Source organism: Zootoca vivipara, chromosome Z2 (genome assembly GCF_965207765.1).
Source record: "Zootoca vivipara chromosome Z2, rZooViv2.hap1.1, whole genome shotgun sequence".
Classification (NCBI taxonomy): Eukaryota; Metazoa; Chordata; class Lepidosauria; order Squamata; family Lacertidae; genus Zootoca; species Zootoca vivipara.
In genome coordinates, this window is record NC_142585.1 from 12983137 (window position 1) to 13000749 (window position 17613).

General features: G+C 46.2%; 1 protein-coding gene across 1 annotated transcript in view; it reads left to right on the plus strand.

The window, feature by feature from the left end:
• Nucleotides 1-16566, plus strand: part of KLHL4 (kelch like family member 4) — a 42605-nt gene extending 26039 nt beyond the window's left edge. Inside the window, exons 5-11 of the mRNA XM_035113939.3 lie at nucleotides 2570-2782; nucleotides 3945-4131; nucleotides 7130-7354; nucleotides 7980-8142; nucleotides 8567-8779; nucleotides 10665-10836; nucleotides 13380-16566. Of these exons, the coding sequence (XP_034969830.1) occupies nucleotides 2570-2782; nucleotides 3945-4131; nucleotides 7130-7354; nucleotides 7980-8142; nucleotides 8567-8779; nucleotides 10665-10836; nucleotides 13380-13439 (1233 nt within the window). The 3' untranslated portion in view covers nucleotides 13440-16566. The remainder of the gene's footprint in view (nucleotides 1-2569; nucleotides 2783-3944; nucleotides 4132-7129; nucleotides 7355-7979; nucleotides 8143-8566; nucleotides 8780-10664; nucleotides 10837-13379) is intronic.
• Nucleotides 16567-17613: the final 1047 nt, after the last annotated feature.

Genomic DNA, 17613 nt, shown 5'->3' on the forward strand with positions numbered 1-17613 from the left:
ATCTGCCTGACTCAATTTAATCTGAAGAGGTTTTTTAATTTGCAACTGAGCTAATCGATTAGATACACCGATTAAAACCATTCAAGCTTCTTCACTTCTACGTGTCATCTTTTTTCAAAGAAGAGGAAGCCTTCTCCCCTCCCTCCTGTTTCAAGATGATAGGGCAAACGAAGGCTAGAATCCTCTTTCAGCTGTCAATAAAGACGGCGCCTCCCCAAATAGAAGCTGCACATTAGCTGTGGGTGGGTTTTGATGCCTTTGGTGGCAAGGAAAACACAGTGGTGCTTTTCAGAAAGGAAGCAAATGACTGGGTGTGATTAGGAGCTGGAACAAGCGGATATGTGAAAAATATAATCTGAGGAACAGAGAAGAGCATGTACACTGTTGCCCATACACCAGTGATTCGAAGCAGAGGAAAGAGCAATTGAGACATGAGGTGAGAAAGAGGAAGCCTGCTGTGAAATAAAATCTACGTATAAATATTGCAGGGGGAAAGAGTTAAGAGAACCTCTTCAAATGCACAAAGAGCAACAATTCCTGGGTCTGAATGTGAAATGAAACTGCTGTGAGGCTGGGCACAAGCTCAACCCAAGTTGCTGTTTGATTCAGAAGCAGCTTAAATCCCTGTGAAGCAAAATAAGAGAATTTCCATGGTTTTTGAAGCCACCAAGATGAGTTAAACTGGAACGCACACACTGCCGCTTAATTTTTATGACCCATGGTGGTGGTATTAAGGTGTGCAAGGTGCTGGTTACATAGACTTCTGGGTGACTTGTAGGCCCTCTACTCTTGGGGTGGGGGGCAGCTGAGTCCTCACACCTTCACTTGTAAAGAACCAGGAAGGTGCTTACCCTAGATCAGGCTTCCTCAACCTTGGCCCTCCAGATGTTTTGAGACTATAATTTCCATCATCCCTGACCACTGGTCCTGCTAGCTAGGGATCATGGGAGTTGTAGGCTAAAAACACCTGGAGGGCCGAGGTTGAGGAAGCCTGCCTTAGATACATCAGGAATTCAGTGGATGCTGGGCCATTAGGGCAAATGGAGAAATGCCCCACCAACCTTGGTCTGCCCTCAGCCAGCCCCCACTTATTTCCCTACTTCCCTATTTCCCAGGGAGTAGCACAGACTGCTGGCTCTCCCCTCCTTAGTTTCAGTGCTGCCCTTGTAGAACTCAGCAGGGAGGAGGAAAATGGGGGCAAAGAAAGAATTAGTGGTCTCTGTTGTTGGCGATGGTTCTACCTACTGTCTTCCACCCTACCAGGCCCAATGGGCAAACACTGCCATGATTCCATCTAGCTCATCATTGTCTGCACTGACTGGCAGAAGCATTCCAGAGTTTCTGTCAATACCCCGTCCGCAGTAAATTCCCTCTGAACCTACGCATCCCATGATCTGAGTAGATGTGCAGGCTTGAATTTGCGAAGATAACGCTTAACTTGGTCCTCTATTGAAAATGTCAACAGGCATGAGAATGAGGAGAGTGACTCTCAGCAATAAACACTCAGTGGATATATGAAGCAGCCTCTAAAAAGTCCTGTGAGAAAAGATCATTACTATTTTACCTTCGTTGTTACTGATGTGAACTATTAACAGTCTCCTGCCTGGGAAACTTGCTTCGACAAGCAAGAAACTGTTTGCTATAAACAGCTTGTGCTATTTCTTAAGCTCATAGCATCTGAGTAGGGATTAATCCTGCATAGTTTTTAATCAGTTCATATAACTGATAAATCAGTGAAATGCTGCGCTCCTACTTTATCCTAGAAATGTTAGAAAAAATATTCCATCCAGGGCTCAGAACTCCAGCTGAAGCATATTTCTCTAGAGACTTGGTTGGGGTCAGGCAAGGAATGTATGGAGTGAGGAGTTATCTCCTTATTGTCAAAAGTACCCTTATAAGTTAGGCAAAGACATGTCCTTCATCCCCTTGTGTGCACCTAATGAGGCACTTGCCACAACAGAGAGGCCTTGCCCCAGACCTCAGCTTAAGCATCTTCCCTACTAGAGCTGCAGGCAAGCAGGCGAAGACTCCACCTGCATATAACCTGCTTCTGCTTTTCCCACTTCAATCCTCTTCTGATTCTGGGAGAGAGTGAAGCAGGAGAGGTGAGGAAGCCCTGGACTCTACACCAGCCGGACCTCTCTCTCCCTCCTCCTGCACATGTTCTTCACCCTCCAATCCTGCAGCTTCTCCTGCCTCTGACTCTCACCTCTTAGCTGTTACAGACTCCCTCAGATCACTGACCCCTTCTTCCAAGTCAGTCTCCAACCCTCCTTCTCCTGACGCCCACTCTTCAGTATCCAGGCACCACTCCTCAGCGTCCAGCCAGGCCCTGACACCAGAGTTAGAAGAAAGAAAAGTAGGCTACTTGTAATTGCAATACTATCCTCTCTGAGCCTCTAGGCTCAAGTGGGATAAAAGGCAGTGTGAATGAAATTCTTGCATTGTAGGGGGTTGGACTAGATGATGCTTGGTGTACCTTCCAGCTCTACAATTCTATGATTCTATGAATGAACAAATGTGTAAAACTCAGATGCCATGCTAAGTTACGTTTTACTCCCTTCATTAGGAACACTTCACTGAGGTAATAAAGAACCAGGAATTTCTCTTGCTGCCTGCCGGTGAAATTGCTAAGCTCCTGTCAAGTGATGACATCAATGTCCCAGATGAAGAATCCATATTCAAGGCATTGATGTTGTGGGTTCGGCATGACTTGCAACCCAGGCAGCGGGAGCTCGGAATGCTTCTCTCCTACATCAGATTGCCGTTGCTTTCCCCGCAGGTAGGCCTCTGGATAGAATGCCTGAGAGATTTGATTTCTATGAATCCTTATGCACGCTGACCTGATCCACACCTCCAGGGTAAATGTGCAGCTTGAAACATCATTATCCTGCAGATTTTGTGCTTCCCTAGATTTTTGTGATACAGTTGTCAGCTCCAAACCTCCTGTTGTTACGGCTGTTATTAATTTTTATTTTATTTAAATTATTTCGAACCTACTCTTTATTAGTCACACAATCCTGGAGCAAGCAATCACATTTCAAATAATATTTCATTGAAATGTACCTAATGTGAAAATCAAACCCTACACTAGCAACTAGGACTGAGTGAGAAATTTGATTTAGATCACACTAAAAATGTGAAGCCTACCTAATCTGCAGTTTCTGAAACAGTATGTGAACTGAAACACAAAGGGACTGTACCCCTTTCATTAGAAGACAATAGGGATATGTCAACAATCCTGACACTTAGGTTGGAGCCAAAGCTGGAGGCATCAGAGAGCAGAAGCTGGCCAGGTCTGGTGGTAAATCACAAGGCACCTCCCATTGGAGACTAGGCTGTGCTTGTGTGAGAAACTGTGAGTGGAATTGTTTCCTATAATTCCCCTATCCAGACAGCCCAATAGTATCATAGGATCATCAGGCCATGGGGAAGTGCTTTGGTAATGCATTGAGAGATGGGAGACAATCTTCCAAGCTATGACAAGAAGGTTGAGGATGATAGGGAGTGGGATTTGGTTGGAGGAGGCTTGCCAGCCGTTCCCCAAACCATGGTTAGGCATCTACTGGAGTTCATGCACCAGCAGGGAAGTCTACTGTTGACCTGCAACTTCATTCCCCCAAATTGCAGTTGAATTCCAACATTTTGTTTAGTCTTATGTGTGCAAACTAATATGCACAGAAGCCCATGCAACCTGAATCCTGGGTCCTATTGGCCCACTTGCCAACCCTCTCCTCCCTTGGCCAACTCCAGGTGTGGAAGAGGAGGAGGATCAGTAGCAGCAACACCAGCCGTGAGGAGGATTTCTGATGGCTGTCTCAGGGTCCCCACTAATTATTATGATGCCCTGTGGCCCATAACATCTAGAGAAAGACTTGGCTGATATATCTAGAAATGACCTTTGGATTGCATCAATATGAACACCAAGACTTTGTATGTCTCAGCTATTAGCAGATCTGGAAAACAGCACCATGTTCACTGATGACCTTGAGTGCCAGAAACTTCTCATGGAAGCAATGAAGTATCACCTGCTACCAGAAAGGAGGTCTATGATGCAGAGTCCTCGTACTAAGCCTAGGAAGTCCACCGTGGGCTCTCTCTATGCTGTGGGGGGTATGGATGCCACCAAAGGTAAACTGACAAAGTGACCTCTGGCCTATGAAAACTTAGTTCATAATAAATGTAGTTAGCATGTAAGGATGTAAGGATGGGGTAGCCAACAAGCTGCTCTCCTGATGTTTTGGATTACAACTCCCACTATCCCTGATCATTTATTATGCTGGCTGGAGATGATGAGAGCTATAGCCCAAAACATCTGGCAGGTACTGGTTACTCCTGATACAAAGCCAGGATAGGGAACCTGGGTCTCTCCAGATGTTGTTGGACTCCAATCATCCTTGGCCATTGGAGATTATTGATTAGGATGAGCACAACTGTGGCAACAGTTTAGATGAACTACAGCAGATTGATATTAGCAAGCTGTGCTCTGACTACTAGATCACTCCTTTTGAGAGGCTACCAGGCACTGCCTATACAATTCCAAGTACATTTTCACGTCACAGACATCATGGGATGGTAAAAAGAGTACTGGGCTTGGAATGGGGAAATCAATTCAGACTAGGATGGGCAGATGCAAAAGAGGACAGAGCGCCTGTATTTAAATAGTTGTGTAGAAAAGGGAGTTTTAGCAAGTGTGGTGACTTCTTCTACAAAACTACAAGAGGAGCCCTGCCCTCATGTATCTTCTTTCACCAGCTTTAGCTAGGAAGACAGCTATGGCCATTCCAGGGTTGGGATAGCTTGACCACAGTTGTCCATGCAAAGTTGGATTACTGCAATGTGCTCTATGCGGGACTACCCTTGAAGTGGCTCCGCAGGCTACAGCTGGTGCAAAACCTGGTGACTAGGTTGCTTGTGGGGGCAAACTACTGCTGGCAATCTGCTACTGGGTCAGGTTCAAGGTGTTGTTACTATCATATAAGACCCTCTACAACTCAGGACCAGGTGACTTGAGAGAATGACTTATCCCTTATATACTATGTAGAACATCACTCCTGTCGAGATATGACAGGTGACCACTATCTGCACTTTGGGAAACAGTTGAAGACATTTTTGTTTCCCAGCTGGAAGTATGCTTATTTTGTATTTTATTGCATTTTGTACACTGCCTTGAGACATAATGTGCGTGGAAGGCCCATAATTTAATATAATCGCCACCACCACAACCACCCCACCTTAATTAGAAGGCAACTTCCTGTGTTTCCTAATCTACCTTCACATTATTTTTACTATTGATTTAATATCCTTATAAACAACTGTCTCAAAGCAATTTACACCAAATATATTTTAAAACAGATAAAAATACAAAAACATACAAAGTAGACACTCATGATAAAGACCCATTCATCCCAATGGGAAAGCGGGTCAGGTTGAGATGGTCTTAAATGGTTTCTGGAAAGTGCAAATAGCTGACAAGAATGATGCTCCACAGAACAGGGCAGCCACACTAAAAGCCCTGCTCCAAATTATACCTCACACCTGTTGGCATCGCCAAGCTATGGCCCTGTGCCCCCTCCACCAGGTATTGCTAATTCTGCATACAGTATTTCGAATCCTCAACAGGGAATGCAGGTGTAAACTCTGTAAGATAAAGCAATTCACTTATAAACCAAAGCTTATCCGATTCCATCTGCCACTTTTAAAGTGCCACGCTTTTTTTTTTAAAAAAAGGGAACAAATAGGTTTATATTCCGCTGCTACCTGCAGAAACTTTAACCTTACACCCACAGCATACGACCCACAGAAAAGCAATTATTCAAAGAGATTGTAGTGTTACTTGCTACTGCAGAAATTGCTAGCAAGATTGGATGTTTGAACTAATTTCAAACACGCTGTCTTGCCACCATATTACATTTCGTTATATGGAATGAATATTAACATTATTCAGATACAGTTGTTCACACCGCTCCCAAGGTAAAAAAAAAAGGGGGGGGGAAGCACACAGCACTTTAGATCCTCAGGATGAAGAGGAGAAAATGGTTTGGATTGCATTGTGTTTCTTGTGCAATCATAATGGACACATAGGAGATTGAAGCTGAAGTCCGAGCCTTAAGATCTTTGCTTTAGTGGCTGACCTTTAGAATTGAATGGACAGGAGTGGAATGAATTAGAATTAATTGGAATTTCACAGTTGAAAATAGCAACACTGGTTGCCTCACTTCAGAAAGGATATTGTAGAGCTGGAAAAGGTTCAGAAAAGGGCAACCGAAACCATCAAGCGATTGGTGCAACTTCCCTCTGAGGAAAGGTTACAACTTCTGGGGCATTTTAGTTTAGAGAAAAGGCAGGTAAGAGATGAAATTCTAGAAGTCGGTAAAATTATGGATGTCATGGAAAGTGGAGAGAGTAAAGTTTGTTGTCCCTTTCTCATAACCTCAGAATTCAGGGACACTCAATGAAGCTGAATGTTGGAAGACAAAAGAAAATACTTGTTTCACTGTTAAACAATGGAATTGCCACCAACTTGGGGGGATTTAAAAGAGAAATTCAGGAGGATGAGACTATCAGTGCCTACTAGTTGTGATGGCTGCTGTTCTCAGGCCTTGCTTGTGGGCTTCACATAGATATCTGGTTGGCCTGATCCTGCTCTTTTTTTTAAGCCTTTACAAAGCTTTTTTAAAAAACAAAAAACACCATTCACCACTCAGTCTGTTAATATATCCCTAGCTACAAGGTACAAGTCTTGAGTGTTCACCACTCTACTTTTTCAACCTATTTTTGCATGCAACTATAAGCATGTAGTTCATTTTCCACACTCTGTTACTTGCCACTGATACACATTGCCACACCATAATTTTAGAAGTTTGACCAGTTCTTATCCTTGAAGCTAACTCTCAAAAATCTTCTTAACCACCAAATATTTAATGGTGCCTTGCACTTCCATGTATTTCAAGCACAAATACTTTCCATGTATTTTACGTACAAATCCTCAAGATATCTCAGTTATATAAGTGGTTAAAATTGGCTGCTCATTATCTCCAAACAGTGTCAGCGATACCACTGAATGTTCATTGCCACCACTATTCTGTAAGATTCTCCTTCAAATTTACTATTCATATATTTTCAACAGGCACTACCACCATTGAGAAATACGACTTGAGAACAAATAGCTGGATCCAAATTGGAACCATGAATGGAAGGCGGCTACAGTTTGGAGTTGCTGTGATTGACAACAAGCTGTACATTGTAGGAGGAAGAGATGGCCTAAAAACATCCAATACAGTCGAATGTTTCAATCCAGTAACCAAAGCCTGGACTGTGATGCCCCCAATGTCAACCCACAGACATGGTTTGGGTAAGAGCATTTGCAAAATTATCTTCTACTTAAACTGGCAATGACAGTTTGTCATACATTAAACATACACTTGTCGTGCAATGATTCTCCAGAGACCTGTAACTGAGAACAGGTCTACACATACCTTGAGAACAGGTCTACATATTCCTAGCCATCTGTTTACATTAGATGCATGTGTGAATGGACCACTGTGATTCAGTGATCACATTAAGAGCTTTCCTATCATAACTCAAACACAACAATTTGGATCCAGCGTTGGTGGAAGTCAGAACCACGTGTGCTACTGGGCTTTCCCAGCCCTCCTCTTCACTGTAATTATTAAAAAGAGAATGTTATGAGTACACACACAGAGGTAAAAATGGGATGGAACGCACTGTATGAAACAGACATGGGCCAAGTGAAGGCCATTCCACCGATCCCTACTCCATAGCCATGAAGCTTCACAGGCTGTTTGCAGCCCCAGAGATTCCGTGTCCGGTATTGTTGCATGAATTTCGATGTTTTGTTTTGTTGTGTGATTGTTATGCCAGTTATCCACCATATGGCTCTACTATACATAATTAAACAGATGTGTCTCTACATTAATATCTACTACTTTCCTCCCAACTTTGATTTTCATCCAAAGGTGTAGCAATGCTTGAAGGGCCAATGTATGCGGTGGGAGGCCATGATGGTTGGAGTTATCTTAACACGGTGGAAAGATGGGACCCTCAGGCCCGACAGTGGAATTACGTTGCAAGCATGGCAACACCAAGGAGCACTGTGGGGGTTGCAGCACTGAACAGCAAGTATGCACAACACTCACAGATACGCTTAGTTGATTAGACTGTGGGGCTGATAATGCCAAGGTTTCAGGTTCGATCCCTGTGTGGGATAGCTGCATTGTAGGGGGTTGGAGAAGATGACCCTCAGTGTCTCTTCCAACTCTACTATGATTCTATGATTAACCCTGAAGAGCCACTACCAGTTAGTGTAGACCAGAGATGGAGAACCTTTGGCCTTTGGGATATTGTTGTACTGCATCCCCTCCCCCCCCATCACCCTTAAGCACTGGCCATGCTGGCAACGGCTGATGGGAGTTCAACAACATCTGGAGGGCCACGTATTCTACATCCTTGTTGTAGAGCAAGATGAACTGATGGCATGCTTCCTGAGTCCTTCCTTTAAAATCAGGCAAGATGCCTTCATGTCTTGCTTGTCCTGCTGTTATAGGTTGTATGCTGTTGGCGGGCGAGACGGCAGCTCCTGCTTGAAATCCGTGGAGTGCTTTGACCCCCACACAAACAAGTGGAGCATGTGCGCATCCATGTCAAAGCGGCGTGGAGGGATTGGTATTGCAACCTACAATGGGTTTCTCTATGCCGTGGGTGGCCATGATGCTCCTGCTTCTAATCACTGTTCTCGGCTTTCCGACTGCGTAGAAAGGTGGGGCATTTTTAAAAATTGTTATTGCATGTACTGTATATAAACCTCATTTTCTTCAAGGAGGACAAGGTGACATACAATATTCTCCAGCTCCAACGTTATCCCCACAACAACCCTATGAGGTAGTTCAGGATGAGAGAAGGTGACTGGCCCAATGTCACCCCAGTGAGGTTCATGCCCAGGTGGGGGGGGGGTCTGGTCACCGTCTCATGCTGTAACCATTATGCCACACCACATAAAGGAATTAAATGATTGGAATCTTCTTTTGTGTGTCGAAACAGATGTTTTAGTTTTAAACAACATGCTGGATTTATCAGGTGTTTAAAAATTATTCGCCAGAGAAAGTAATTTAGAAAATTAACAAAATTAGGGATGCAGTTAGAGGGCCTCCCAAAGAATGAAAGTTAAAACTAGGGAAGTGATCATACAGTACCTGTGTGCCGCTTCGTAAACTGATAGGGGAACCTTCTGGAGGCCACATACCATGTAGGCAGGACCATAAGCAACAATGCATATAAAATTTATACAGTAGGCTAGGTCCTACACATATTCACACTCTTCTTTATTTTCCTTCCGTGGTAGCGAGAAGCATGATCCGTATTTGAGGACATATTCAAGGCAGGCAAAAACACTCAAGGAGCAGGCACCCCCAGACTTTGGCCCTCCAGATGTTTTGGACTACAATTCCCATCTTCCCCGACCACTGGTCCTGTTAGCTAGGGATCATGGGAGTTGTAGGCCAAAACATCTGGAGGGCCGCAGTTTGGGGATGCCTGCTCAAGGAGGATACAAAACAGAGTCAGTGGTGGATGGGATGAAGTCCTAAGGCCCAGGCAGAGAGGCTTGGAGGTCTGAATTTGGGCCTGAGGTTTCCCATCTCCTGATTTATCTGAAGCAAATGCTGCTACTCTTAATTCCAAATGTATGCTGTATGCCCACTTTCCATGGGCATACAGCATGCAATGGTAGCTTTGATTTATTAAACTGTACATTACCTCAAACTACTTCAAGAACTGCAAAAGGCTCCTATACTAAGAATCCACCAATTTCTTCAAAAGGCAGATTGCTGATAATATAAAATTCCTTAAAGCGTGCACAGACCAAAACACTTTTATGAATTATTACAGCCATCCAGCAAATAGTAATAATAACAACAACAACAATAAATGCTTGGCTTTTTCTTGAGACATTTGCTTGATGTCCTCCAAATGGAAAGGGAGTAAAGAATGGGTGATTGGCTGTCACTGTTGCTGCTGTATGCTTCAACTCAGTCATTTTACATTGTGACTAAGAAGAAAAGACTAGGTCATAAGTCAAGAGTGCCCTCTTGTGGCTGCAGGAAGCATGATTATATTTACTTCCTTCCTCATGGCTCAATATGGAGACTTGAGAACCTTTACCAGCTCAGATTTTGGGGATCGGGTGTGGGGGAAGTTTTCCCAAAGCAGTGCCACTCCTGCCTGTTAATCTGGGTGCCTTTGTTTTCTCTTCGATTACTCTTTGCTGCTGCTAGGTATATTTGCTGCCCCAATGCCATCGATTCTTTCCTCCCCAGATGGCAAATGTTGTTTCCTTTTACTGCCCTCACTCTGAAGCCAAATCAGAGTGAGGGCACAAGTGGGACGTGACACGTCCTGTCTAGAGAGGAAGAAACAGAAGGAACTTTGCAGGGGTGGAGAGGGGGAAGAGAAAGTAGCATGTAGTATAAGAGATGAGGATGAATGCTACTGGGTATATAATTCACCCTCTTCAAGTTCCCACGCCCAAATCACCAAAATGGCCCCTTCCAATGGGGTGCTGCAGCTGAAGGAGGCATTTAAGCTTAGTTATTTTATTTATTTATCTATTCTACTAATAACTGAAAAGATCTACATAAATACTCTAGGTATGATCCGAAAACAGACACTTGGACCACTGTAGCACCTTTGAGCGTACCCCGTGATGCTGTGGGGATCTGTCCTCTTGGAGATAGGTTGTACGCAGTGGGTGGTTACGATGGACAAACCTACCTGGATACGGTGGAATCTTATGATGCACAAAACAATGAATGGATAGAGGTAATTTGCTTGTTATTGCATTTATATCCCGCTTTCCCTCCAAGTAGCTCAAGCTGCTTTACGAGGTTCTCCTAACCCCCCCCTTTTTGTGCTCACAACAACCCTGTGGGATAAATTATGCCGAGAAGATGGTGGCTGGCCCAAGGTCACCCAAGGAGCTTCATGGCTGAGTGGGTCTAGCCTGCTAACACAACACCATCTTGCCTATTGCAACTAACCAAGAAATGCCCACCTGTCTCTATTGCTCCTCCAGATGTACCAACCCCAGCTGGTCCAGGGTCTCCCTTTCCCTCAAATGTTTCCATCCATTATCCCTGGCTGCCCCTTCTGCTTGAGCCTGTCTCCCAAGACGCCTCAAACGCAATTACCCTGTAAAGCCTTTGGTACAAGCCTTTAAGTCCTTACTCTGCACAGAAACTGAACTTCTGTGTGCGTAACTGTATTTATCCCATATTAGTTACTTTGCCTAAGTCTTCCTCCCCCCGCCCCTGTCAAAGTTTACATTGTAAGGGTCTTGGGGCAGGGATCTACCTTTTTGTCTATGTTACTCTGTAAGGCAATTAATAGATAAGCAACAGTAAACTGCAACGCCTTTTATGGGAGGTGGTGGACTCTCCTTCACTGGTGGTTTTTAAACAGAGGTTGAATGGTCATCTTTCAGGGATTCCTTAGCTGTGATTCCTGCATTGCAGGAATGACATCCTTGAAAAGAAGCTCAGGTTAACAAAAGGTCCCATTTTCACTATACATTTAAATCACTATTATTCTACTTCAGACAGTCACAGCTTCCCATAGACTAGTTTGCCAAGGATGCTAAGAATTTTTGGAAGACACCTATTCCCCTCGCAGAGCTACAATTTCCAGAGTTTCCCCAGGAAGAGGGATTGGTTGTTTAACTACTCTGAGGGCTGTAGCCCTGTGAGAGGATTAAAAGTATCCTAACAACTTTCAAACTACAGTGGTACAAACACTTCAGGTTACAAACACTTTGGGTTACAAACTCCACAAATCTGGAAGTAGTACCTTGGGTTGCAAACTTTGCCCCAGGATGAGAATGGAAATTGCCCAGCGGCAGCACGGTGGCAGCGGGAGGCCCCATTAGTGAAAGCACACCTCAGGTTAAGAACGGTTCCGGGTTAAGAATGGACCTCTGGAACAAATTAAGTTTGTAACCTGAGATTCCACTGTACAGTTCCCAGGATTATTTGGGGGAAGCCATGACAGTTTAAAGTGGTATGATACAGTTTAAATGTATAGTGCAGATGGTGCCCAAACAGTGTCCAACAGAGGAGAATTTCTGGGGAAGGTGTTTACTGTTGGAATGTCATCACAGAAAAGGCTGTGTCCTCACTCACCTCCTGGCCTAACCACCAGAAAGTGAGGGCATTTGGAACCATGCTTGGATGATTTCAATGAATAGGCAAGTGGTCCTTCAGCTGGTTCACACATTGACCAGTATCTTACTGTGCATATTCTGCACTTGGACAGTATGCACGTTCACTGGTTGATATGCGCAAACTTCCAATTTACTGAGCACCCCAGTTTATACTTTTATATTGATCTCTACATTACCCCAACACACAGTTGTTGACACCTGTATGCTTCAATAGAGTGTGCCTCAGGGGATGAAGTCAAACCATTGCATAAGCAGCACTGAAGTGACCTTCCTGGGGCGTAAGCTCGGGTAGCGTATATGGAGGTCCTGGGCTGCCCAGGTGACAAGACCCCTCTGTCAGCCTTACTGATGTGGTCCAAGGGCAAGCAGAGCAATACATTTGGCTCTAGCTTGGTGGCTGCAGGAAATGCTGGAAGGAAGCATACAAGGAAGCCACTTTAGGGATTCCATTCTGGATTTGTGAAGGGTTTACTCCTTAGCCTTTTCTTTTCCTGAAGATATCCTGCAAAGTTGTGTGTGTGGCAGGGGGGTGTTAGGGTCAGAGTTTTCCATCTCCAAGACTGGCTCCTTTCCCAAGTTGACGAGCCCCATCTGCCTCTTACTTCGCTCTAAAGCACATGCAGAAACCACCTTCGGACCCACTATTGGCCTCATTCACTCAATCCGCTGGAGCTTTTCTTTGCATGCAGGGGAAGTCCCTAACTCACTGAGGGTTTGAGACCCATTGGCTGCCCTCACCTGGTTTAGCTGGCCAGTCACAGGCTTTGCTGGGGTCTGGCTGCTGTCACATGCTGACAGCTTTGAGGAGCCACAGGTGAGAAATGAGTGCAGGGTGGGGACCAAACTATCCATGAAGGAGCACCACGTGTCCCCCACCAGAGGTAGTAGCCCTCCTTTAACACCCCCACACCCCAACAATAGCCCTAGCAATAGCAACATAGTATTTAGAGGGAAATTATATGCTATTCTTAATTAATTTAGATCATGGCTGGGCTCCCACCATCCTTGGCCATTAGCTGATGGAGTTCGGGTTTGACAACATCCAAAGGGCAGCAGTTCTCCCTGCCCCCCCCCCCCCGATTCAGACTGGCATGTGAGATGGAGTTAACAGTCCACATTCTGTATGTGTGTGTGTTTTTTTTTTTAGGAAGTTCCAGTCAATATAGGAAGAGCTGGCGCCTGTGTTGTAGTCGTGAAGCTGCCATAACAGACCATTTCCAGGTGTGAAATATTAATAAGAAGCATGGCAGAAGAGGAGGGAAAGCATCCTTGAAAACAACACAAAGCGCTTCCTCTACAGGAGGAGGAAAGACAAGGATGAGCCTGTGTGGAGCCTGAGCATGAAAATCACATTGTCTGCATTCCAAAGACACACTTAGCAGGTGTTTGATCATCATGGGTGATGTTAATCTCTATCTGTAGGGTGGATCTGGGTACACACTGTGCATCAATAGAGAAATCCTCATTCTAAAGCAATTCTGTGTCAAGAACAGCTGAGTGTGCAGCTGGAAATGAAACATGTATCTCTCCCCCCCCATAACTGCTTGCATTATAAGAACCCCTTGACAGCTTGATATGGAGAAGGAGGGCAGGGAGCCATGTGGAGCCTTGAATCCCTATTCCCTCACCAGAAAGACGTCTTGCTTAGTCTCCTTCTCATGCACAAAGATACCTCTGCAGGGTCTTTTCTGCACCACTTAGCATCCATGAACAGTTGCCAGGACCCCAGGACTTTGGCAGGGCTCATTGCTAGTGCTTCCCTCTTTTGTGCTTTTTCAGGCCTTGCCCCTGGTTTTGATCAACATTGGTTAGCTGGATCTAGTTGCCCTTAAAGTTTCTCACAGTGCTATTGACCTTTGGTCATATTGCATGTGGAAAAATTAAAGGGTAGCTAGGCACTGCTGGCTAGTGCTGTGCGGAGCACTGCTACTGCTACTGCAGCAAGATGTTCCCTGATGGAAGGCAGTGCCGAGAGGACACATTGTTCAGGGCCACCTAATGCTTGAGCTGACCTTGATTCTTTGGATTCTGTGATAAATCTGGACCAGGAGTTTGCAATTTAGCACATGTTGGCACAGTGGTGGCTTTGCAGCTACGGAATCTCTGAGCATCCCCCGTCACTGTCCTCACTGCCATCAGACATTCTAACCCCCCCTCCCCCCATTGGGAGTCCGGGCTCGCTGTGGCGCTGTAGGCTTCCTCCTCTTCCCTTCTGTCTGGAACCTCTTTCCTGCCTTCTCCCTCCACCCTTCTGTCTGGTGTCTTTTGTGTGATTTCCTTCCCCTCCCTCCTGTCAGCGTCTTGTGCTGGATGTGTGTCACATCCTCTGAACCTTGGGTTTTCCCTGAAGTGTGAGAGCAAAGACCTGTGACCCACGGGATGGACCTTCCTTGCTGTAAGTACTTACAACCTGAAGGTGACAGGGTTGATCTGTGTCAGAACCTTGAAGGGCCCCAGCCTTCTGGGTGCCAGCTTCTTCCTCCTTCCCCCCATGGGAAGGCCTTCTGACAACAGCCAGACCCTGTCCCCTATCTGGAAGACCTCCTCCAGTCCTCTGTGATGGTCTGCCCCATCCTTGTAAGCCTCATTGCCCCTTGCCAAGTCTCCATCCAGTTGCTGGTGTACTGTCTCCCACCCCTCAACTCATGCCTCACTAGGTGGTCCCCCGATCTCCTCCTCCCCCTGCTCTGGGAAGGCTCTGGGGTCTCGCCCAAGATTGGCCTTACTGGGCGTGAGCCTCGTGAAGATGTGTACTGCATGCCCCTCTGTGGGGTTGTCATGATCTTGCTTGAGAATCTTCCCTCTGAGGGAGTCCTGGGGCATATACAGGGCGTCATTGCTAAAGAGTAACCCCTCTTTCTCTGCAAGCCCTTCCCCTGCCCCCTCTCCCTCCCTCAAGTCCCTCCGTATGTTCTGGGTAAAAGTGTCCTCTTTGGTGAGTTGGCTCAGTTCTTCTTCCTGCATCCCCGTCTCTGCGTCGTTCCACCTGGCTTGGGAGGCGACGTGGTGTGATACTGAGGTTTCTCCTTCTTCCATTTTCATGATGGCCACAGTGGCTGCTCACTCTCGGTGTTCTCCTCCTTCCCTGCCCTCTGCATCTCCAAAGGTGAGATCTCCCTGGCACTGGCTGCCCACAGGGTCATGGTCAATTAAGTCAAAAGCTAGCACTTCTGAGTGCTTGTTCACTGTCATCTTCAGAGAGGGGGGTCTGTTGCGTGACCTGCAATTCCCTGCCGTCTATGGTCAAAACGCTCATGGGAAGCTTCCTTGGGAAAAGGGGAATCTGATTCTGCCTAGCAGAGTCCACCGATAGGAAATCGTTGCTGCTGCCCCTGCAGAGAAGCCCGACTGTCTCCTGGGTCTGGCCTCTTGGCAGCTGCAGACTCACTTCCATCACTTTGCCGTGCTGTGGGGTGTTACAGGAGGGCTCTGTTGCTGCTCCTCCGCCTGGCTACTCCCCTCCTGATCTGGCAGCCAGGCTTGCGCCTTTCCCCATGCTCCAGTTTGCATTCTGAGCTCCCCCATCTCTGTGCCTGCCTGCTCTCACCATTTCTTCCTCTGGGGGCAGTGTTCCACCAAGTGGCTGGACGCATTGTAAGGGAGGCAGCTCACGCCTTTCTCTTCTTTCTGTTTTCCCACGTCAACGTTTGAAAGCACCCGCGCGTGGGCTTTGTCCCTCTGCATCACGTCTGGTGGGAGGGGTCTGTGCTGGGCTGCAGCTGCCTCACCAGGACTGTGTGGGAACTTGGGGTGGCTGCCTTTCCCCTCCGTCTGTCTTCTCTGCCTGGATTCCTGCCACACCCCCTCCTGCACCTTCAGGGCACACTGCATCTCAGTCTTAAAAGCCAGGTCGCTCTGTGGGTTGCCATTACATCTGCTGCCCAGCGATGGCACCCTGCGCCCAAACCCTTCCGAGGGTCCTCTCTGCTCCTCCAGCCTCCGCTCCTCCAGCTTGGCTGTGCTCAGAGCCGCTCAGTCCACTAAGCTTGGCTTCCCCTGTGCTTGGGCGCCTACCTGGTCCTTGAGCTGTTCCATAGTTGCAGGGTGCTGGCTGCAGCTTGCTCTCTGCTGCTCCCCTCATGCGTGCCAGTCCTTCCTTGGCATCTCTCTCTTCCGCTTCAGATGCTGCCAATTCCATGCCTGCTGCCACATCTGCAGCTCTCTCCCCTCGGGGTAGCCATGAAAAGATTGTGGGCTTCCTGGAGTTTACACGTGGGAATTGTTATGTGAGAGGAATAGGGGTCTCCTGACAACTTTCAGCACTGTTAACAGTTCATAAGATTCCCTAGGGGGAGCCATGACTTGTTTAAAGTATTATAATACAGATTTAATTGTATGGTGTGTTTGTGTCCTTAGTCCTACTCAACTCAATGGGGCTTAACTTCTGAATAAACATTGGGATGTCTAGGACATGCTACATCAGGGATAGGGAACCTCAGGCTCAGAAGCCACATGTGCACTCCCCCCCAGATTCTCTGTTTCACCTCAGGGTCACCTAGGCCACACCTCCTCCAAACCCACACTCCTTCACCTCCTTGCTTTGTTTTTGCCTGGCTGGAATGTGTCCTTGAACTCTGATCATGCCTCCTGCTCTTGTGGATGGAGGAGAACTGAGAGAGGTGTGAGAGTTTGTATAGAAACTAGCCTGCTGTATGAAGGTGAAATTCACATTTGCTGTTCTGGTCTGTTTTGCTTCTTTCCCTGCCTGCCACTGGCATGTGGCCCTTGGAAGGTTGCATAACAAAATGAGCATGTCCCTCTGGCTAAATAAGGCAGTCACACTGCCGCTTTGCATGTTAGAATGGCCATGGCCAGAGAAAGGAGAGTGGATTCATGTCTGTAGTCTTCTCCTATGTGCAACCTACATATGCACCAGTCCAGTGGTCCCTCCTAGCTCCTAAAGAGTCTGGATATACTTTGCACATGAAGTTTATTATGCTGAATAAGCATCAAGGGCAGGGCCAATGGCTGCAGTCCTGCTCCCCTTTCTTTGTACGTTTATTGTAATATGTGAAGTGTTCTTAAGATTTACTTTCTGATGTTGTGTAGTGGGTGCAGCCCTCCAGAATCCAAAGTCTGTATACAGTACCACCAAAAGTGTGAAACCTCTCTCTCTCTCCCCCCCCCTCTGAAGGATTTCTAATGAAGATGGCACATAAAACATAAGCTTAAAACCACACAGCTGCTATTATATTAATCACCACATGCCCGGTGATTCTCGGAATTGTCTTTCCTTTGCAAATCCATCTGTGAGAACCGTTTTGAACCAATTTTGCTTCCTCTGAAATAATGGCCGTGGGTCAAGACCCTGTTGGCAGTGTGGCATTAATGTAATCACATTTGCGGAATGAAACATGCACAGGGGAACTATGTATATCATA